The sequence below is a fragment of the Enhydra lutris genome, unplaced genomic scaffold (genome assembly GCF_002288905.1).
Source record: "Enhydra lutris kenyoni isolate GAN:26980312 unplaced genomic scaffold, ASM228890v2 scaffoldscaffold4, whole genome shotgun sequence".
Classification (NCBI taxonomy): domain Eukaryota; kingdom Metazoa; phylum Chordata; class Mammalia; order Carnivora; family Mustelidae; genus Enhydra; species Enhydra lutris.
Window position 1 is genome coordinate 16,668,111 of NW_019154088.1, and position 23,603 is coordinate 16,691,713.

The window sequence follows — 23,603 nt, forward strand, 5'->3', positions numbered from 1 at the left end:
ATGGAGGCAAGAGGCTGGCAGTATGAGGGCATTCCCCTGCACCACATACCTGAATTCTGTGCAGGACATGGCTGGCAAGGTTCCCCGAACGCATATTCAGTGTTGGCACAACAGCATTCAGATTTAGTAACGGCACCAAACAAGGGTTTGACACACTGGCCTCTCTTGTATCCACCATAGCATGTGCTCCGCATGTGTGTGTCTAAACGAGAAGACGCATCTGTCATCACACCATCACTCCAAACAGAGGAGAACTCCCCAGGTCAAAGTTGAAGCTGGCTTTGTTTAGCCCCATCCCTGTTCTAACTCACAGAAGATGCCTCTGGTCTTAGATTTCAACAGAAAAGGACAAACAAACAAACTGCATTCAGCTTCCAGGAACTGGAAACAATTGCCAGAGCCTTTCCATTTTCTAGACTACCATGGTTTATCCAACTGTGAGATTCTTAAGGGCTGAGATTCTGTCTCATTCATTTTTGTCTTCCCCAGACCTGTTTAGAACAGGCACTTAATACAAGTTAACTGAATAATGGATGAGCAGTAATGGATATTACCCTATGATAAAGAAGATCTTTCTTAAGCAGTGTGGCCTACCTCAAAATAAACATGCCATTATTGAATGTTTAAATTCAATGTACTTTGAAAAAGGAGGAAGTTTAATCTATAAAAGGTTCACTGTACAGGTCTGTAGACATTGGTCTACCAAGTAGTGTTATCTTTACCACCAGGGAGCAGGTCTCCAACTATGCCTAATTCAAAGGTTTATTGACTACCTTTCTTGAAAATAATTTAGATAAAATTACTATCCATTTTTCAACAAATTTCAAACTTCTTATAAAGCCACATAAAAATATTACATAAAGTTCTTCATCATCCATCTCCTCCTTTGCATTCTATACTTCCCTTTGGACATTTAACTCCCTATTGAAAATGTTCACTAGAGATAATGAGCATACACAGGCCAATTTCAAAGACCATTACGAACAAAGGAGACTTGGGAGAAAATTGAGGACATCTACATGATTAGAAAAGTAAAAGGGGAAGAAGAGGTAGGGATTCCCCTGGTTTTCATTTATCTCAGCTCATCTTTCTCTCTTAGATTAATATCCAATTCATGTAAGAAGAGAACTGATCTCGTTGGTTTGTTCCCCCACAACTATTCTGTCCTGTCTGTTACAGTAGAGTGCACTTGTTATTGGTGGGGTTTGTGGGTCAACAGAGGGTGGATCTCTAGCATATGTCTAGTCATGGCTTTATCTTACCAACACACACACGTCCATCCAGACCAACGGCCAGTCCAGGAAAGCATTCACATCTGTAGGAGCCATCAGTGTTGACACAGCGCCCATTCATGCAGATCCCAGGTGTTTCACACTCATTAATATCTGTGGTAGGGAAAAGCACTTATTAAAAATGGAGTGACATTTATATGAAACCACGTTTACAGTTCTTTTACAACACTTGAAAATGGGGAAGATGAAAAGAATATGCAGCACCAACCATAAAAGCTCAGTGAGATATATTTCATTGTCCTTTGAGAGAAGGGTAGCAAAAATTGACATAAACTACATGAGTTTTTTTCTTTTTTTTACCACAGAAAAGGCTATTTCAATCATATTCTCCTGAGATCTATTTATTCAAAATAAGAATCACAAAAGCAAAAACAGAATTGGAAGAAGGAAAGTAACAGCTAACAGACAAAGGATCTTGTTGAACATTTCACATGGTGATTCTTACAGCGCTGTCAGAACTAGAAACCTAACTTGATAATAGACTGTAACTTTGACCTGGCCAGGAAGCGACTCCATTTGGCATCCAACAATCAGACCAGTGTCCATTCCAATATCACTCATGCCTTAGTTCTCTGACATGACTAGAATGGCATTAAGAGACAGAGAAATGAAACCCTGATGAAACACCATAGAAAAGAAATGGAAAATGAATAAAGGAGATTTTGATGACCATTTCCAGCCAACAATAGCACTGTAAGCAATTGGAACCCAGCAAAGAAATATCTTTCTTAAGTATTACAGGTATTTTTTAGTATCATATGTATATACTTAGGGAGGTCTGGTAAAAGACTTTATTGGGTACAGACTAATAATAAGAAAGAATTTTTTCACCTGGGTGGCTCACTGGGTTAAAGACTCTGCCTTCAGCTTGGGTCATGATCCCAGAGTCCTGGGATCAAGCCCCGCATCTAGCTCTTTGCTCAGCAGGGAGCCTGCTTCCTCCCCTCTCTCTCTCTGTCTGCCTCTCTGCCTACTTGTGATCTCTATCTGTCAAATAAATAAATAAAATCTTTAAAAAAAATAATATGCGGGAAATAGAAATGGTACCAAAATTGTGTTTTGGAAAACGTATAACACTTAGAAGCAAGTCATTTTATTTTTTTAAGCAAGTCATTTTATAACAACTCCTTTTATAATATATAACTAGTATATGTAACTATTTCCTTTTTTCTGACCTTAAGAAGGCAAATTGAAACTGAAACACCTCTAGATTTTACTTAGCTTGTGTTATTTGGCACAAGATCTATTCAGATGGTCCAAGATTCCATGTACAGATTGTATTTTAAAACAGCAGTTATATTTAAATACATGAACTCAAATTGGTTCAGTAATTCAGGTCATCTTTTTGTTCAACTTGAGATCTACAGTAAAACAGTGACAACTATAGCCTGGAAAGGGACACACAGGCTTTTTAACAGGGACAGAGATACAACATAGATCTAGAGGGCATGATTCAAAGTGAGTGGTCAGGGAGGCCACACTGGTCATCAGATTAGTTAACTGTAGGGATTAAATTTGCATTATTTATTCTAGCTTTGAACAGTCACATCTTTGTGGTCTCAGAGCTAAGTACTCAGAGCTAAAAGAAAATCTTAACCAATGATGTCAAGAGAAAAGCTGCAGAAAAGAAGAAATTCAGCACACAAGAAATTTTTTTCTTTATTCTTAGTCTAATGTGTGTATTCCATCTTTTTTACCCGTTGCGAAGAGTTACAAAACCTAGTTTCATCTATGAGGTCATAATGTCATCTGAGATAATTACATCAGTATTATCTATTGGTCATACTCAATGCTGAGAGGGTGTGACCTGGGTCACCAACAGCCTATAGGCACTGAAAGTTATCTCAGCATGCCCTGTGGATAGGCAAGGGGAGAATGTGTTCTTGCAAAAGGTCTGTGCACAAAGGGGCTTTCACATTTCCTTCTGTTATTTTGTTTGGAAGCCTAATTCCAAATATTCCAGCAATCATTCCCTTCCCCTTTCTTTTTACTTGTGCAGCACTTAATCTGTACAATTTGGCACTTTGTTGTATTCTGTTTTACGTTGTAGAATATTTCCTTGTGTTAATCTTGTCTTCCAAATGATAAGCTCCTCCCAGCATAGGGCTCAAAAGTACAGAAACTTATTTCTTAGTTCAACTTTTAAAAATTCAAATGTTTTCTCTTGCTATGAAGACAGATTTGCACAATATTAAGAGCCACTGATGTGAAGGTCATGGAGAACATAGGAAAACAACCAAGGGATAGAAGCTCTTTTAAGCCTAGAGAAAAATGCTTGTCTTGCCAACGACTTAATACAAGGCTTTCTTCCATGGTACCTTTACCGAAACTGTCTACCACAGGCACCTGGAGAAGAGGTATCATAGGACTTTATTCTGTTTTCTTAATCCTGAATAGCTTAACACTCTGCCCTTCCCTGTCTGAAATGATGAGCAGAAGGCTTTAAGCGCAGTATTTTAGCAGATTTCCTGGACCTGTTTTAGAAACAAGGTTCCTTGAGAAGTATGGTTTCAACTTAAGTCTTGGACCTGAGGGCAATAATCTCTCATCCCTGACTACATAAGGCAAGAGACACAAGCATAAATTTAACTCAGTAACTCTTCTTGGAACTCCAATTTTCAACAGCACAAATAAATATCTTCATATTTGTTTCAATACCCGGAGCAGTACAGTTATTTCAAAAGCTACCAAGCTAAACAATGGCTCTTAGTTAATTTCTTCTGCTTCATTCTATTTCCCTTCATGCTTATGTGACTCGATAATACCTAAATAAATTGTCTATGAAAAACTTCCTCTCTCTTTAAGATATCCGGAGGAAATTATGGGGAAGAGATCACTGCAATAAGCATCTAGAATATTTTGTCCAGGTGGAGATGTAAGAGGTAGCAAACAACAGCCATCAAAAGACCTAACTACCATTATTCCCCAAATATAAGGAAGAGGAAGCATTCAGCTTCTTTAAAAAGATGCTCACATTTGTTGGTGGATCAACTGTTAATTTAGCTTCTCATTCATTTGCTACATAGTCTTTCAAGTGCCTTTAGAAGAGGCCAAACACCCTTTCTGAAGTCAGAACAGCCTCTTGAGCATAAGCCACAGCTCTCTGGATTGCTGGACGTAAGAAGAAGGTCCAGTCGGGTTTCCTAAACCAAACTAGGAGGACTTTAAATGCAGAGAATCAATAGGGAAAAGTGGTATCTCTAAGAAATATAGAATGGAAAAAAAGCAGGGGAAGAATATGGCTTTGAGTTTTACAGCACAAACCTTTGCAGTAGCGCCCATCTGATGCCAGCTGAAATCCAGGTTTGCAAATACATTTAAAACTGCCATCTTCATTGATACACATTCCATTAAGGCACATGTTCCTTATGCTGCATTCATCCATATCTGAAAAATACAAAAAGATATGTTCTCTTATGACCAGAAGAGTAAGCTCACAGGGGAATCCAACCTGAATGAATATAATTCTTTTTCTTCACATTTCTTCTGTTTTTTTTTTTTTTATTATAGTCTAAGGCTAATTGTCTTCCAAATTATAGTATTTAAGAAGAAGAAGGGCCATATAAAATATGTATTCTTAAGTTCTCCATTTTTGACATGTACATGCAAACTATGGCTAAATTTATTTTATGACATACTGTATATATGCTGCGTGTATACATATGTACACATGTGTGTGTGTAAAGATATGAAATTCATAGATAATCGTATATACACATTTTGCATGTGTGCACATGTTTGTGTATATGAAATTTGTCTCAGTGGAAGCTACGAGGGCTAGTTTTTAAAAACAGCAGTGTACAAAGTGACAAGTGTGTTAACAGCCTGATAGTTTTATTTGCTTCACCGATATTACTTCCAATGCACTGCAAAATAAAATCAAAAATCAAAACTAAGAAAGATGGAACTTAAAATGTACTTAGGCTATGTCCTGATTCTTTATAAAGTAGAAACCAGAAGACAGTTTGCAGTTTGAAGCATTTTAAATAGGGGTAGGAAAAACTGTATTTTTAAAATGCAAGACTTGGCTATGGAGTATAGCCCTGTTAGCTAACGTTTAGGATTCCCTGATCATAGGGTTATTTCTTTAAATTCATCAATACGTTATTTTATTTGATACTAGAGCTCTCTTGGAGGTATTTGTTCTTCTAGACATGGTGTGTTTTCACTTACAGGCTTTAGTCAGACCAATGTAATTTATGATTTTTTTTTCTTTTTTTAAACAGTATTCTATCCCAACCGAGAATTCTGGCATTAAGTCTTTGAATTGAATCACTGATAATATTCTGCCAAAAATGTTTCTAAGAACAATTTTGAAATTCTTTTAACGTATGAATAGATTCTTGGGATCTTTCCCAAAGACGTTGGGAAAGACGATAAGAAGCATTCTTCATTTTTTGCTAAAGGTCTAAGAAGTGGAAACTCATCAATAATGGTCATATTTTCAATTTAGGAAAAAATGGCCAGAGAAAAAGACAAAATGTTTGAAACAGCCCAATTCAAAATGAGGTGATTAATTCAAGAGGCAAGACGGCTGCTTCTCAATTGTCAATGTCTCAAACAAATTTTACATGGTCAGGTACTCAGCAGTGTTTTCTTACTAGACAGACCCTTTAAACAGAGGACTATAAATGTAAAAAAAAAACATATGGCACATGTCACCTATAGTTCAGTTAAAAATTTGAGAAAGAAATACAGGAGATTAGGTGTGTCCCATTTAAAAAAAAAAAACACACATACAAATTCTAATGGTATAAAATTAGGAAGTAGTGATCTATGTTTATAGAAGTTTCATCATCACCCGAGATCTTTAAAGGACAAGCTCTCCTCATATATCTGAAATGTGATTTGACTCACAGAAATATAATTAAAGTTATGAAAATTGTTGCAAAGTATGCTTGTCTCCCCTGTAACAATATGTGAAATATATTTGTTACTTTGACCTTTCACTGGATGTTTGACTTGGTTTTAAGAAAGACTTCTTTTTTTAAAGATTTTATTTATTTATTTGTCAGAGAGAGAGAGAGAGAGAGAGCACAAACAGGGGGAGTGGCAGGCAGATGGAGAAGCAGACTCCCTGATAAGCAAGGAGCCCGATATGGGACTCGATCCCAGGATCCTGGGATCCCGACCTGAGCCAAAGGCAGAGACTCAACTAAACAAGCCACCCAGGCTTCCCTTGTTAAAAACTTCTGGTATTGAAACCATGATGGAAGACGGAGATGAATATTATCCTCCTGCCCTGATTGCCATCTTGCTCTCATTTACCTTCACAGTTCTTCCCGTCTCGTGTCACGTGAAAGCCCGCGTTACACACACAGTGGAAACTGCCATCTGTGTTGATGCAACGTCCATTATTGCAGATACGGCCATTCTGTAAACATTCGTCGATGTCTACAATTAAAGTTAAAACAGAAGAAATAGCTTTACTTGGTGGGTTTACAATTATTTTATTCCTCCCTCCCTCCATCTCCAAACCCATGACGGTAGTCTCAGGGTTTAATTACTAAATATTCTTCAACATAAACGTGATACCCAATAATGTGAGATTTTAGATGACTAACAAGAGTTTGCAAGATATAAAAAGAATGCCAATATAAGAGAACTTGATCTAACTCTAATTTCTAATAAGACCCCCTAAATCTCAATTGTATACACAAAACAGATTCCTCTTCATTTTCCTAGCTGATTTAATGAGCCAGTATATACCATTATTTATACTAAACTTTGGCTGGCATCTTTCAACACATGCTTGAAAAGGCAGATCTCATAGCTACATCAGAACAATAAAACAAAAATCCTATTAAAAAATTTTAATTCCATCTGAAAACCAGCAATCCCATGAAATGTTTACCTTCCTTATGGCAGTTCTAGTCCAAGTACAGTTTTATTGTTTATATAGCCTTAGTTTCTTTTATAACTTCATAAGTAGTCTATCTACCAAATAAAATATGGGGGCATTTCTCCTTCTTTCTGTTGTGTTTAATATTATGCCAAAGTAAACAACAGAGCTTGTTATGAAAGTGTTAAAAAAGGACAATCACTCAAATAACTGGTATCTGATCCCTCATTTAAATATCAATGATTAACTCAAACTGGACCACATGGTACCCTGGATTATCTGTTCAGCTAGATACCTGGATGAACACCAAAGAGGATGAGTACACGCTGCCTCATCTACATAGCATAGAATCTTTGCCAGAACCTATTCCCCAGAAGACAGAGACCAGGGAACCACGTAGCTGTGCCTGGGGGCAGAGCTATCTATGCAGAGCTGAGGCCACATGGGCCTGAGTACAAGCACCCAAAACATCCTCTGGACGACAAGAATGTGCATTCATGGCACATTGGTTACTCTGTCTACCCTGCGTCTGCACGGTGTCTTGTGGTTGACCCTCAGACGCACTTTCTTTCTGGGCAGATCCAGCAGTGGTTTCCACACGAGTCATTGGACTAGCTGAGGCAGTCTGGGCTTTTCTTCTGTCTGATCTTTGTGCCAACAACCTACGCTCTTTTTCTCTCTCATTTATTTCTTAATCCTTGCAAAAATCTGACTTGCTCCACACTCCAAAAAATAGTAAAAGCCACATACTCTTGAGCAGAATTTTTTTCTTTAGGATTCTATAACCTTTTGAGGCCCAAGCATAAAATAAACAATATAAAGAATGGAGCATTTTCTCTCCTCACTAATTTCAGAGCCCCATCAGTCTGCCCGCGCGGCCTCACAGGATCAACTGGAAGCCTGCCATTCAAAGTTCTCTACTGTGTTTCTCTCTGCATCTTCTGTCCCACTCTCTTCAGCCTGTCATGTACTTTTCCTCAGCTAAGTACAAAGTCTTTCTGTTTTGTGGCCACTTTCATCTTCCCCAAAATATGAATATGTCATCAACTCCTTATGTTGGAGATAAGCTTAGCACTAGCTCTTGAAGACGATCATATTTGAGGCTTTTAGGTAATCCTCGGTCTCCAATAAATTAAGTCTCCGAGTGATAATACCACCACTCATCGATACCAGCTGGCCCTCACCCCTGCTGAGTATTCAATAATCTTTTCTATTTGCTTATTTAATAGTGCAGAATTCTAGACATTGGTGTCCATTTATTCCCTACTACTTCAAAATGCCTAATACACCATGCATGCTAAATATCGTAAACAATAGTTACAATATTAACAATGTTCTAAACTCAAGGAAACATTCAAACTATATTTATATTCAGTAAGTAGGCCATTAATAGAAATATTAGCAAGTTGATATACTGCTCAACACTGCCATTTATAGGTAATATACTAAAATATACCAATGGCAAAAAAATCTCTAAGCCAGAACCACATTCAAAGCCTCTGCAACCAGTCACTGAAAAAGTAAAAACTGTATGTCTTCAACTCACATGAAGAACTTCCACTAAAAAAAAAAAGGGGGGGGGCAAACAAAGTTAACTCCTGTCAATAGCTGGAATTTTTTTTTTAAGTGATACAAACCTTTTGACCTTTCCTTGTATTTAATTTTAACACAAAATTCTCTTGCTTTTATCTGGCTTTACTGAATCAGGGAAATACCTCATGTGCCAAACTTATGGAGATATAGGTATTTTAGCTCCCCGAGGGTTGAAAGTACATCTTACTTATTTCTGTCCCAGAAACTTAGGATATCAGTCATCTGATAAAAAAGCGTATAGGATGGTGTAATAAATTACTAAACCCAAAGAGAAAATTTTGTGAGCAAACTTTTAGAGTGATGTGTCTCAAACTTCAGTATGCTTATGTATTCCTGGGGGGTGATCTTGCTCAAATACTGAGTGTGATTTAGTGAGTCTAGGGTTGGATCTGAGATTCTGCATTTCCCATCAGCTCCCAGGTGATGTTGCTGTGACCACCATGACTCCTTCTTTCCCTACAGACCTTTCCATTAAGAAATCAACTCAATGCAATGTCACCTGAAAATTTCCTCAGTTTCTGTGTCAACAAGGGATAACCCCCATTCCCTAGCTCTCAGATTAAAAATTAAGAGCAAGAGTGATGAGGCAAAAAGTAGTAAAAATAAGATATTCCCATAAGAACAGGAGCGTCTTTTAAAATGATTTGCATGTCTGCTGGATTTTATGATGCTGTTCTTCGGAGTGACAATATCTGAAATTAAGTGCAAAAAGCAACAAAGGCCTATCAGCCTCTCCTGGCAAAGGTTATTCGAACTCTAAAAATTCCTTCAAAGCAAACTTCTTCCTCAGCATGTATGTCCCCTTGCTTGGCATCTCCCGAGCTAGGACCATACCTCGGCATTCTGTCCGGGTGAGCGTGCTCTGGTAGCCGGGGCGGCACTGGCAGGTGTACGAGCCCTGGTTATTAATACACTCTCCACCAGCACAAGGGTTTTTCTCACACTCATCAACATCTGCAAAATACAGTATATTCTAGTAAGAAGTTAGACAGCAATAACTCATAACTTAGAGCATTTTATTGGCCTCCTTTACATGTTAAAACACTTTCCTCATAAGAAATAGAGCAATGAAAGGATCTTTTGTCTTTCTGCTACAACGTACCATGTCCCCAGCCACTTGAAAATGGGTTGAGCGGTTAAAGTGTCTTATTTTCCTGTGTTATTTTTCAGAGAAAAATACCAAACATGTAGCAACTCCACACTCCAAGCTGATAAACATTTTCTCTGCCTTGAGTCTGGCCTAAGGGACTCGAACAGACCAACAATTCAGAAGTGGCTTCTAAGTAGAATTTCGAGTATCTCTTGGAGCTCTCTGTTTCAATAAAAAGGAGGCCTAACCTTATCTAAGCATTGGCAGCTGTGTTCCACTAAGAACATCAGAACAAGACACGAAACAGTCGTCACTTCAAGAGCTATTCTCACCTACTACAGAGTCTGCTCCCCAATCCTCATCCCCAGACAGGCTCCTGTAGGTCATATACTTGTCTAGAACTATCAGTATATTTAACAGCAAACTGGTTTATATTCCCCTATTTGTAAAGATGAGAAAACTAAGGCTTTTGGAAGATAGCCCACCTAGCCAGACTCACATGCTCCTTGCTGCAGGTCCACTCCCCCACCGTGAGCTAGATGTCCCCTTCCAGCCACTCCGGATGACCTCTCTGGACTGAATGACTCTCTCACTCAGTGTGTGCTAGAAGGGGATTCGTATCACCAGGAAACTACACAGTGTGAGAAACTAAGAGCTCCTTATTTCTGCCTGGTTCATGATTACAGAATTGAACTAAGGAAGGAATATATTTTTAAAAAGTTAGATGGCAACTGGGTATTCTTTTCCAATTAACAAATGAATTAGCCTTGTGTTACATTTCCTCCTTTTGTTAACTTAAATGACTTGTCAACAGCTCAAAGTTTCTCTCCTCAGTTTTTAATGATTAACTAGAGACAGTTGGTGAGTTATCCACTTAAATTAGTAAAATGTGCAAAATTTCTTAATTTGGGGAGAGTTTTACTGTTTTATTTTAATGGTCAGACTTCTGATAAGATGACATACGTTGAAGTTAACCAGCAATGACCTGAATGTATTTATGATGAAAGTTCAAAGTCACTACAGCTGGTAGAATGGTATCTGTCTCCAAATATAGTCACGTCCTAATCCCCAGGACCTCTGAATATGTCATGTGGCAAAGGAGAATCAAGGTTGTTAATCAGCAGACCTTGAGGTGAGGAGTGTCTCTTGGGTTATTCAGATGGATCCTATTTAACCACAAAGGTCCTTCAAAGTGTAAGAGGGAATTGGAAGAGAGAACCAAAGAATTAGAGATAGATTTGAAGATGCTATGCTGCTGGCTTTGAAGATGGAGAAGGGGACCATTAGCCAAGGAATACAGACAGCCTCTAGAAGCTGGAAAAGGCAAAGAAATGGATTCTCTGTGAGAGCCTACAAAAGGAACACAGCCCTGCTGACATCTTGATGTTAGCCCAGTTAGACCTATGTTGGGTTTCTTACCCACAGAACTATAGATTTGTGTTGTTTTAAGCCACTAGGTTTGAGCTGATTTATTACAGCTGCAACAGAAAACTCACCTAGTCACAGGAGGGAATTGCCATGGCTGCTCAGGCTGACCTAACCATAGGAGCCACCTACCAATGCACTCCCCTCGGAGGTCCAGCTGGAATCCTTTGTTGCATTCACACCGGTAGCTCCCAGGAGTTGGAATGCAGCGTCCATTTTGACAGAGATAGCGAAACAACTGGCAGTAATCAGTGACATTGACCGGCAGCACCCCTGAAGGAATAACATTAAATCTCATTAAAATCATGGGCAAGATGCTTAATCATAAAGGATTGGCCCAACTCTTTGGACAAAGGTCATCTGGGGCGAGTAAAGTCTATGTCTGTGCCCACTTCCAGAGATCACCTGTAGCCAGGTCCTGCACCATCACCATAGCTTGCTTCTCCTTGCCTCTTTGCTGCTCTACTCTTAAGCCTCCAGTTTGGGTAAATGACAAAGGCAATGAGTTCTTGGAAATTACTTGCAAAACTGCTTTGCATTATATAAAGCTCAATGTATAATTTTATACCTCCTCTATGACTTCATCCTGTGAATCAGATTTAAATCTCTCCCATAGCTCTCCGACAGTTGTCAATAACCACAGGACATTCATCAGGAGAATATGAGAAGCTTATATACAATACTATGTAACCCACTATGGTGAGTGCTGTGAAGTGTGTAAACCTGGCAATTCACAGACCTGTACCCCGGGACTAATAATACATTATGTGTTAATAAAAAAGTAAAAAATTAAAAAAAAACAATACTATGCAACCCAAGCAGTTAATCTGAGAATTGATATACTCATTTAATGACTAACGCAGTGTAAATAACAACAAAAAAGTTAACTGATAAATGTAAAAAAATTAATAACCAGATGACTTTTCAATCCTTACTTGGTGGTTCCCGAGATGGGTATGGATACTCCACTGGTGGTCGAGGGACTGGAACTGGAGGTCCAGGAGGAAAGCCAGGAGGAACAGGGTGAACTGGAGGAATGGGACCAAGGGGTGGGGGAGGATATCCTGGTCTCTCAGGAATTACCAAAGGGACGGAGCACAGCTTGTTGAAATCCTCTGGAAAAACACAACACAACAGAATACAAAAGCTGAGTTGCAGCATAAGTCATACACCTGTGGAAGTCACCCTTACATTTCAAAGAAACTTTGAATAAAATCAATCATCAGACTACAAAGATCAGTTGGAGAAAAGAGAAAAAGCCAACGGACTTCATTCCCATCCTAACAGTTATAGTAGCAACCATACTAAAACAGTACTCCAAACCAAAACCAAACTCCCCAGAGTGTGTATCACACACCTCTCTCAAAATTTAGGAAGTCTTTACCTATGTCATAATTTACCTCAAAGAAGAATCAAATGCCACTTTCTCAACTCAGTCCCAATTTTGGATCCCACAGAGCTCTAAAAAGCCTGGATTTTTTTTTTTTTTTTTTTTTTTTTTTTTTTTTTGACAGAGAGAGAGAGATCACAAGCAGGCAGAAGACAGGCAGAGAAAGAGAGGAAGCAGACTCCCCGATGAGCAGAGAGCCCAATGCGAGGCTTGATCCCAGGACCCTGGGACCATGACCTGAGCCGAAGGCAGAGGCTTTAACCCACTGAGCTACCCAGGCACCCCAAAAGCCTGGATTTTATTTTAAGCCACTAGAAGTCTTCCACAGATTAACGTGGGATGTAATCAACTGAACATTTTTGGAAGATCAGTCTTGCTGACACATGGAGAACATGCTGGAGGGAGGCAAGGCTGTTACAGAACACCAAGGGCAAGAAAGCTTTGGCTGACAAGGGAGGCAGCAATGGAACTGGGCAGGAGTGGATGAATTTGAAACATACTTTAGAGATAAGTGGGTAGTGCTTCATGAAGGAGTAAATATCAGAACAGAGGGAACAGGAAATCAAGAATGACATAGTCTTCTGGTTTAGCAACTGGGTAGATGTTGGTGACATTTACCAAATGGGGAAAATGGCAGTGAGAGCAGGTTTAGTGGGCAGAAGCCAAGTTCCATGTTGAACATATGTATTTTGAGATAGCAGATATCCAAGCAGATTTGTCCCACAGTAGCTGTGGAGAGTTTGAAGCCTAGCGGAGAAGCGGGGGCTGGATAGAAGTCCCAGAATGATCAGTAGGTGGATGGCATGTAAAGCCAAGGGGATGAAGGAGCTCACCTGGGAAGGTGTGGAAAGTGAAGAGAAGAGTGTACAGAGACAGAGTCCTGAGGAATACCTATTTGTAAAAAGACAACCAAGTGTTGGAGAAGCAGCACCGTGGGGCAGAAGAATACCAGGGCTGGTGAGTATGTTGTTAATGGGGCATAATAGTTCCCTGAACTTGTACACCTGAGTTAATCAAGGATTTCCCTCGGACGGCACATATAGGCTAATTCCCATTTTTCATGTCGGGTCTTTATTTGGATAAATCATCTTTAGATTTGTGACACATTTTTTCCCTAAGCTTCCAAAAAGATGCTTTAAGACAGTATCCAGGTTTCCAGGGATGTATTTACTTACCCAATAATACATTTTCATGTTTCTTACAGATGGCCACATCTTGTTATAGCTCCTTCTATATGTAAACTAATCATGTGATTTTTAAAATTTCCTTTTCTCCTTCTTGTCAGAATATCGGTAATTTTGTTATCACTGCCACACAGGGATTTTCCCATAGATACTTTCTATACTAGTTTTATCCATTAATAGAAATTAGGCTAATATTACTCTTTGCTTGTGCACTAAGTCTGACTTATTCTAAGGCACCGTAATATGTCTTAAATGGAAATACATTTATATTCAACCTCGTGGGGAAAATCTGCCAATTTACATGTGGCTAAATATACCTAGGTACCATGTACCTTGTTTTTACTTGTTGGTCCATTATTAAACTTTCTCCAATCATATTTGGCATTTCCCACTGGGGTTAACATTATGTATTCAGAGAACTCTGTAGCACTTGACTGCATCTGGAAAAGATTTACATATTATTTATGCTTCCCCAAATCAGGATGCTACAATCCCTCTTATGAAACCCCAGTGATCCTTCTTATAGAATTATCACCTGGATGTCCCATATGTATCATTTCCTGGCTACTTGCTTTCCACCAAATTTCTACCACCAAGACTGTGCATAGTCTTTGAAGTCAACGATTCTATCTGACTCATGACTAATTCCCACTCTGAGCCTAGCCCTGCAAATTGTACATAAGAGGAATTCATTAACTATGGGCTGGATTTAACTGGATAACAATTATACTAAGGGACTCATTTTGCTTCCAAGCACCAATTCAGCCTTTCTTTTTCTTTAGTCTTTCGGGATTTGTATAAAATAAGTTGAATAGCTTATCAGGATTTCTGATAATTAGGTGAGTATATGACTTCAAGCATGCTGTTAAATTCATCTTAACCTCCTTGGGAAAGTGTATCAGAGTGTGTCCTATACTCTTTTCTGCTCTCTTCGGCTTCATAACTTTCCCATGAGCCCCTTTGCATTCAGGATCAGCAAACTGGGGCTAGTTTTGTTCAAGTGATGTCCATCTTTCCTATTTCTATTTAACCCACAGATAATGCTGATATATTTTACATGGTGAAATGCTGACTACTCTAAAATAATCCTTCATCTCTATACATATATATTTATTATATTATATATATTATAATATATATACTATAATATATATTATATATAATCACTCTTCATAAGGTAAGAGCCTAAATAATCCTTCATACATATGTATTTATTATATATAATACTATATTATAATTATATATTACATAGATTATACATATATACATATATATAATCACTCTCCATAAGGTAAGAGCCTAGAGCTCTATAGCACTGCTTCGAGAACATATGAGCAAACAAACACACCCACTTGCAAATTAGCTTCTCTCTGTCAGTCTGCCTTGCCCTGGGCCTATCTTAGATTGCAGGTATTTTAGTGGAGAAATTGTGGAGATTGTGGGTATTTCAGTGGAAGGAGCAGCTCCGTGCAGAGCCACACAGGGAAACAGGGCCTTCCCCTCCAAGCATTCCAAAGCAGATCTTCAGGAACCTCAACCTGCCTTCCTTCTGTCCTCTATTCAAGGCAAGGCCTCAGCACAGAAAGGAGTCTGCATCAATGTTGCGGATTCCTCAGTTAACTATATATTTCAAAAGCCATTCTCCTGGTATGCAAGCCCCACGTCTTAGTGTGATGTCAAGTACTTCTTAACCGTGACCTACTAAATGGTCCCCCTAGTGCACTAAGGATGGTGGGTTATATTTTTAGGCCATAGGCAGTAAGAAAATCAGACAAAATATATGACTTGTTATATGTTAAAACGTATTGAAAGATTTTTATTGCTTCTTTAATCCACACATAATTCTCAGCAATAAACAGAAATTTTATAGTAACATCTGCGAGCAGGTGTAGAGCCCAGGACAATGGGAAATACACATTCTGCGAATAACACTGTGCCATAGTCCATTAACTCTGTGTTTATTCTACCTCACCTTGATTCGCTCTGCTACAGTTCTGTTGAGCCAAACCCCCTATTCAGGAATCAGATTAAGAACGAGTATAACCCCAGTTTTCACTTAGAACTGGTGGGAAAGATGTCACTTAATAAATTGTTCACTCCACCTGAATGCCTTCTATGGACCAGATTTTGCTAACTACTGTGGAAGTGCTAAGAAAGCATAAGGAATATGGGACTATAAGAATGAACGAGACCTCCTAATGAGATTTATCAACCAGTAATAGAGTAAGACATGAACACACTGGCACACGGCAGAGTGGGTGGGATTTGTGCCAAGCAACAGTAAACATCTGGAGCCCTGAGACAGAAGGCAATCCTTCCAGCAGTGGTTATCTCGGGACATCCAGGAATTAGTTGTATCAGGAATCATGTTAGGATCCTTACCGAACAAGAGGTCATTCAACAAGCAAGGTGGCAGAGGTTAGGAAGTAGGGAGGAAGAACCTGCACTGAAGAGACGTTTTAGGAAAAAGGAACAGTTGAGTTTAGAGATCCTCACACTGGCTTCGAGGAAAGCTTGATCATTTAATTTAACTAGAAAAACAAAGCCACTATAAGGAAGAAGAATTAAAAGATGAACTGGGATTAGAAATGAGAATGGGGGCGCCTGGGTGGCTCAGTGGGTTAGAGCCTCTGCCTTTGGCTCAGGTCATGATCCCGGGGTCCTGGGATAGAGCCCCGCGTTGGGCTCTCTGCTCAGCAGGGAGCCTGCTTCCCTTCCTCTCTCTCTGCCTGCCTCTCTGCCTACTTGTGATCTCTCTCTGTCAAATAAATAAATAGATAAAAATCTTTAAAAAAGAAAAAAGAAATGAGAATGGGGGCGACTGGGTGGCTCAGTGGGTTGAGCCTCTGCCTTTGGCTCAGGTCATGATCCCAGGGTCTTGGGATCGAGCCCCACATCAGGCACTCTGCTCAGCTTCCCCCTTCCCCCTGCCTGCTGCTCTGCCTACTTGTGATCTCTCTCTGTCAAATAAATAAATAAAATCTTAAAAAAAAAAAAAGAAAGAAAGAAATGAGGATGGTATTTGGTCCACCAACTAGTAAAATTTTATTTTCAAGGATTGACGTGACTTGGACCACTAGATAACGCCTGAATTTATCCTGGGAAAATTTTTCTGGACATCTTTCCCTACCTTTTCCCTCGCCATAATTTTCTTAACTGAACTTCAGATGAATTATGCTTTGGGAAACGTATGTGGCAGCTGTGGATTTCATAGAGACGAGTTACGAGGCCACTCCCATGGTCCAGACAAGAGAAAATGAGCTTTATGTGTAGATGGAAGGAATCTGATGGATGTAAGAGGTATTACAAAGAAAAAAAGAAGTCAACAACAATTGGCACCAAGGAAGAGGAAAGTGTCAAGTGTTAGGGAAGAAGGAGAAGACATGTACCCGGCATAACTCTGGAAGGCTTGGAGATAAGTGAGTTTGATTCAGCAGACTTTGGAGAACTCCTTGAGAGCCAAAAGAAACACATAAGAGGAAGAGAGGACAAGTCCTCCGGAGAAGGTTGCTATTCTGTGGTGATAAGCAAGCTCAGTAAGAAGCAGTACCAGAAAACAGTATTATTTGTATGGACCTCTGTAGTTTCCCAAGTCATCGTCTGGGGAAATTTTCCTTGGAGTCGCCGCTTTTATTTTCCGGAATCTTTTTCACTTACCTGGATCTCCACCAGATGTGCCTCACACACATCGCCACTGGGCTTGTGGGGACTGGGACTGGGACACTCTGCAGATGACAGGAAGGGCTCTTACCCGTGGCTCTGATGGGACACATCTCAGGGGCGACAGTGACCCCCGGAGACCAGCATCGGCCAACATCACAGCAGCACTGCATTTTCGTTATGGACTGCGGCAGTTGGTTCGAACAGCGCCCATTTGCCAGAGCTGTGTAACAGTATCCGGGGCGAACATCTGAGAGAACAAAGAAACACACCCACATGGGCATCACTGAGCTGGAACTCGGAACAACAGCCTCCTGCCCCAGCACCTCGGTGCTTCACACTTGGGCTCTGGCGGGACCCGCTGACGCTCTCAGCCCCCAGAAGGGAAGCTGGGTGTGCAGCTCAGGAACAATGCTCGGTCAGAGCTCCCTTCGTCTCACCACACCTTTCGCCCCTGCGAGCTGGTGCACTTGGCCCAAGTCCCACATTCCATCCCCAAGGTGGGAACAAATGATTACAACCATATGTGCCATAGGAAAAGAGAGTCTCAGAGAATCACTGGCAATGACAGTTAATTAGTTATAAAGCCACGTCTCTATACTGAAGGGAGACTGTGTTGTCCTTGGTTTCCAACTACTTAATTCAAGCCACTTTAGGCAAATATTGATATAAATCTATTTTAAAACAACATGAAGTCTGCACTATAGTCTACATTTCTAAAAGATCTTTCTTACTTTTCAGACTGTAAGTCAGACGTGTGAGGTTTTGTTTTTTTTTTTTTTTTTTTTAAAGGATTGAGCCACTTTGCAGTCAGATCCAATGCTTGTTAATCAAGATTTCCTTTCGTCCTGGGGCCCTAACAGATTTTATAAGGCACAAATTATTTACAAGTTCCAAATGTACGTGATTCCAAGTTCTTAGTCCTATAGGATACAATGGTTCTTGAAGGTTGGTTTTTTGTTTTCTTTTGTTTTGTTTTTTTGGCAGAAAGGTATCTGCGAAAGCAACAGGGGAAGACATATTTCTATATACCACTTTTTATTGGGTTACATCATGTCTGACTGATGTAACATTGACACACTGAAGTGCAAGTCTAGGCTATCAAAAAAGAGCCTGTGACATAGTAGAAACCTAACTGCTTCATGGGCCTTTGAGGAACCACAGTGAAATAGGCGACACAGGTAGCTAAGTACAGAACAGCTTGATTACCCCTGACATGCTGATGATGTACCTCTCTTTAAGGAAAGCATATCCCTGCATAGTCCATATACAATAAAGTAAAAAAGCAAGTCATATTTTAAATGTGCTTGTCATTGGAAGAAATGTTAAGTGGTAAATTCTTTTATAAAATAAAGAATTCTTTTTTTACAGTTAAAACTTCGTCCCTATGTTTCCTGTAAGTCTAAACACTAAACTTCAAGTTTTTTTTTTTTTTTAAGATTTTATTTATTTATTTGACAGAGATCACAAGCAGGCAGAACAGCAGGCAGAGAGAGGGGGAAGCAGGCTCCCCGCTGAGCAGAGAGCCTAACGCGGGGCTTGATCCCAGAACCCTGAGATCAGGACCTGAGCCGAAGGCAGAGGCTTTAACCCACTGAGCCACCCAGGCACCCCTAAACTTCAAGTTTGATCAAAGAAGTTCATACCTAAGATTGTTTTCATGTACATCGTACTTAAGAACACTGACCTCTCAGGTCTTGAAGGTTGCAATAGATCAAAAAAATAAAATGAAATAAAAAGCAAGGCTAATTTAGAAACATATAAATTACTAATATCCCATGAAGAAGGTTACAAAAAATCCAGACAAACCATAAAATAAAATTATGGATCACCTTTAAAGAAAACAAGATTATTTCTGAAAAACACTTAAAACCACTGGCAGGTATAAGTGTGCTTTCTAGAGATTTTTTTGTGGCCCAGTTCCTACATCTCCAGTTAGACTATTAGTCTCAGCAGAGACAGAACAAGTTTCCTTCCAGCCTGGTCCAGGGTAAATGGCTGGAAAGAGGAGTGCAGACAGAAGAGGCTCCGTGAAGCCACAGGTGGCACCTTCCCTATGAAGAAGAAGGAGCAACAGAACTTCCTACTTCTGCTTTTCATGGCTTTAAAGCCACTAATTATTTATATTCTCAGCAATTAGAAAATGGGGCATGGAAACCAAAGACTGTTAAGAATGGGAAGAAATGTTCAAAATTGGCTTATATCCCAGTTTCAGATGAATTTGGCACTCAAAATTCAATATAAACACTTGACCAAAATTTGTCTATATAATTTTCAGTGCGGGCTATCTTTTGGAGCAAAACTGGGACCTACAGCTGCCAGTTGCAAACTCTTAATGGGCTAATGTCTATTATTTCACACACTAACTATGATACTATTTTACTGCCCAGCTGGCTCACTTACATGTTAAATCAGCAGTGAGAAAACTCTTGATCAAAATGGTGAATGTTGGGGCTAAAAACCGCACCAGCCACATTTGGGCTGAAGGCAGACTCTGAGGTACAAATGGCCCCTGCACCTACAGTAAGCATTTTGCTAATTTCTCTTTTTGCAGGAGAACTTTGGTTAAAAATACACACATTGACACAACTTGTAATTTGGAAGCAAACCTACAGGCTACTAAGGAAGGGAAAATGTGTGACAACTGGGAGCCATTGGGAGCCATCACCCCCTGGGCACACCAGCCACAAATATCCCATGCCATCAGGCAGTGGTGCCCAGGGAAGTGAGAAGGAAGCCATTGTGGGGCTGGATCACTTTGCAAAGAGCCTAAGGTGGAAGCTGAGGGGGAAGAATGTTAGGATTTGGAGGACAGAAGGGAGGTGGGAGGAAGCGTAGACACCTTTTTCTATTTTGAATCTGCTCTGGCCGAGACATCTGGCAGAAAAGGAGTAGAAAGCTTTCTTCCTTCCCCCCTTCTGAATCACTTGGACCCCCTCCCTTTCAGAACCCAGAAACCACATTATATCGAAAAGTATACATTAAGGATAAAACTGATGTTTGCAGGTCATCCTAGCCTATCAGTAGGCCTCTCCTAACCAATCACTAACTTCGTTGTGTCCACCCACGAGCTAGGAGCTGTGAGGCCCAAACTAGGTACAGGATGTCAGCAGGATTCCTGGGAATCGATGAGATAGAACACCCTGACATGAAACGACCATCCTACACAAGGTATTATTAAAGTGCCAGAGGATGATCACAGAACAAAAAAATAAAAATACTTCAAGAGCTTACAGAGCAAAGAGGATGCTGGGGACATGGAGGTCTGAGAGCCTTGGTATGTGGTGACCGAAGGTAACAAGTGGAACATCGTGCTTAAGAGATGTGTAAGGAAGATACGACAGACCCTTGGTTGCAGGCGGGGTTTTCTATTGGTTAGATTAACTAATTCCAACCAGCCAACTGACCAACGAACCTTAGATTTGTTTGTAAGTTGGAGACTACATGTATTTTCTTTTCACTAGGGATCATTTGGGGAGTCTCTGTGGTTTTACCATGGCAGGAGACATCAGCCTTAGGGAACGCAGAAATGTCACTTGGAGTATTTTTTATAACAAAGTCTTAATTGTGGGTATAATAAAGTTCCCAAGAAGAAGAAAGTGTATTGGTATAGGTATATAGTAAGAAGGGATTTACTGTGTCCATTGGCCATTTGGGAGGGAGCAATGAGAGGGTTTGCAACTGTGGGCTCAGGCCCAAGCTGGGATTCCAGCTCCTTCACATCTTACCTGCTTAAACAATTGAACCAAATTACTTATCTGAGCCCTGCAAACCTTAGCTTCTTCCCATCTACAGTGCGGTTGTGAACATGAAGTCAGATAATTTCCCCAAAACACCTCACACCGAGGAGGTCACCCCTGAATCCTAGTTCCCCCCCTTCCTTTGTAAATAGCATGAACATATATGGTAAAAGACTGATAAAAATGTAAACCATCTGATATGTAAAGGTGCTTTAATCACTTTAATCCAGGGCTCTCTTGGAAGGTGGGCGGGGAGGAACAACCAAACTACCTATTATTTGGCCAGCAAAGAACTTCTGATCTACCTCTCTGCTACGCATGATTACAGGATGTCAAATGTGAATTGGGACAGTCTGGGGAGAAAAAAGGGCTTCCTGAATTGCACTGGCTATTTCTTTCCCTGTGGTGCCAGCATAGATGGAGAGATCCTGGAAAATCTGGCAATCCAGGCATCACTGTTGTTTCTAAGGAAAAGTGCAGATATGCTTCCCTCACTGGTTGTACTTATTCAAATGTCAACTTAAGAGACCACCCTCAGCTTTTATTATATGTGACTAAGTACAAAGGAACTCAGAATTTCAAGTGCAACTCAGTTTGGCTCTGAAATTCATGCCTTGTGGTGAAGATGTGAAGCTGAGTGTCTTTGAAAATATGGGCCAGAAAAAAACATCAAAAGATTGTGTTCATTTTTCTCCGAGGCCATGTGCCATAGGCTTCCCTAGCTTTGCCCAAACAATAAGGAAGTGCTCATTTTGATATTCAACAAATACTTACTGAGTGTCTATGACAAGCAAGGAATCATGCCGGAAACCACCAGTGATGTAGGAGGATAGCAGTTACTTAGGCTTTAAGGAGCGCTTACAACTTAATTAGGGAGATAAGGACATACAGACATAACATTTCCCCAGGAGACCATTTATAAGAAGCATATCCTCAGGCAAGGGAGAAACTGCTCTCAGGTAGGCTGATCTGGGACATCTTCAAAGACAGAGAACCCAAGTAGAAGCATCAAAGGGGGCTTGAGCTGGGAAGAAGAGTAACCTGAGTGGTACCATAGATATGATTCAAGGCAGGAAGGAATCAAAACAAATGACCTGTTTGAGTTGTGAGATGCAGGGACTGCGCTGCTAAGTCAGCAAGGCTGAGAGAGGTCAGAGAGCGGAGGCCCTGCACACTCCAGAACTTGAACTTTACTCTAGAGAACTGGACTTTGGAGGAAGTCTTAGCAATCACTAAATCCAGCAGTTATCAAACCTTTTTTTGGTTAAACAACAAAGTCCCTTATTTAATTGATATTTAATTGATGAAGCCAGCACACCACCAGGTAAAAGCAGAGTTGTCTGGACTGTTGTGCATGTGAGGGGCAGGGAGTGGGAGGCACGGCCCTTTTCCCCTGTAGCTCCGGAGACCTTTGCTATACCTGAAAGATCCATGCAACACAGACTAAAAAACTCCTCCTTTCCTAATCCTAATGGAAAATTACCAGAGGTTTTTGAGCATGAGAGTTACTTAATCAAAGCATTATATTAGGAAGATAAATCTGACAAGATGGATTGTAGAGAAGCCAGGAAGTAGGGAGACCCATTAAGAGATTATTGCAAAATTTCAGACCTAAATTAACAGGTCCCAGGAAATGTTGGAAGGTTTGACCCTCACATAACTGCAAAGCTAATTTATAGGCTGAGGATATCTGTATGGGCTCCTGGATCCTCCCTCTTTCTGGGAGGTAAAGTCCTAATACAAGACCACAAGGTGCCTCTTTTCTTAAAGAGAGTGATCAACTGTTTAAAAAGATGTAAATATGCATTTAACATCAAGTGAGAAATTATTAGCCCCCTTGAACAAACGTGTTTCCAAAGATGTTTGTTGAGGAACCGATTGATGGGAATCAGACACGCTGTTTAGAAGTATACCCACCTACGCATCTGGTACCATCGGGAGACGGGTAAAAACCAGGAGGACATTTGCAAAAGTAACTGCTGACCGTGTTTGTGCATTCGCCCCCTTCACAGATTCCAGGAATGGTGCTGCATTCATCGATATCTGGAACATAAAGAAGAGTTTAGCATCCACAGAACACAGCACAAGACTGTTACCATCACAAGGCTCAGACATCACACTGATCCAACCAATCTCCACAGAACAAAACCTGCCTATAAAAGAGTTCAAACGGTGGGTGTTTCCTCTCTCAACTCAGGCTTACCCATGGAACTTACAAAGCTCAAGAGATTAGAACAAAATAATAGAAATGTCCCCTGTAAAATATAAAACCATGTGCTCTTATCAAGTAATGACAGCACGCTAGTATTCCAAATGTCATTTAGCTTAAGATGTGGTTTTCCCTGTTCTCTCCTGTTTTGCCTTGAGTTAGGTTCCCGTTATGTTTA

The 23,603-nt window shown here is 40.2% G+C and overlaps 1 protein-coding gene across 1 annotated transcript in view; it reads right to left on the minus strand.

Moving 5' to 3' along the window:
* The window catches only part of LOC111158675 (fibrillin 1), a 229,692-nt gene that overhangs the window by 90,378 nt on the left and 115,711 nt on the right, over window positions 1-23,603 (minus strand). Inside the window, exons 8-16 of the mRNA XM_022520875.1 lie at window positions 23,134-23,259; window positions 17,568-17,726; window positions 12,178-12,357; window positions 11,375-11,515; window positions 9,562-9,681; window positions 6,561-6,686; window positions 4,557-4,679; window positions 1,263-1,385; window positions 50-202 (exon numbers count right to left, since the gene is read on the minus strand). Coding sequence (XP_022376583.1) covers window positions 50-202; window positions 1,263-1,385; window positions 4,557-4,679; window positions 6,561-6,686; window positions 9,562-9,681; window positions 11,375-11,515; window positions 12,178-12,357; window positions 17,568-17,726; window positions 23,134-23,259 — 1,251 coding nt within the window. The remainder of the gene's footprint in view (window positions 1-49; window positions 203-1,262; window positions 1,386-4,556; window positions 4,680-6,560; window positions 6,687-9,561; window positions 9,682-11,374; window positions 11,516-12,177; window positions 12,358-17,567; window positions 17,727-23,133; window positions 23,260-23,603) is intronic.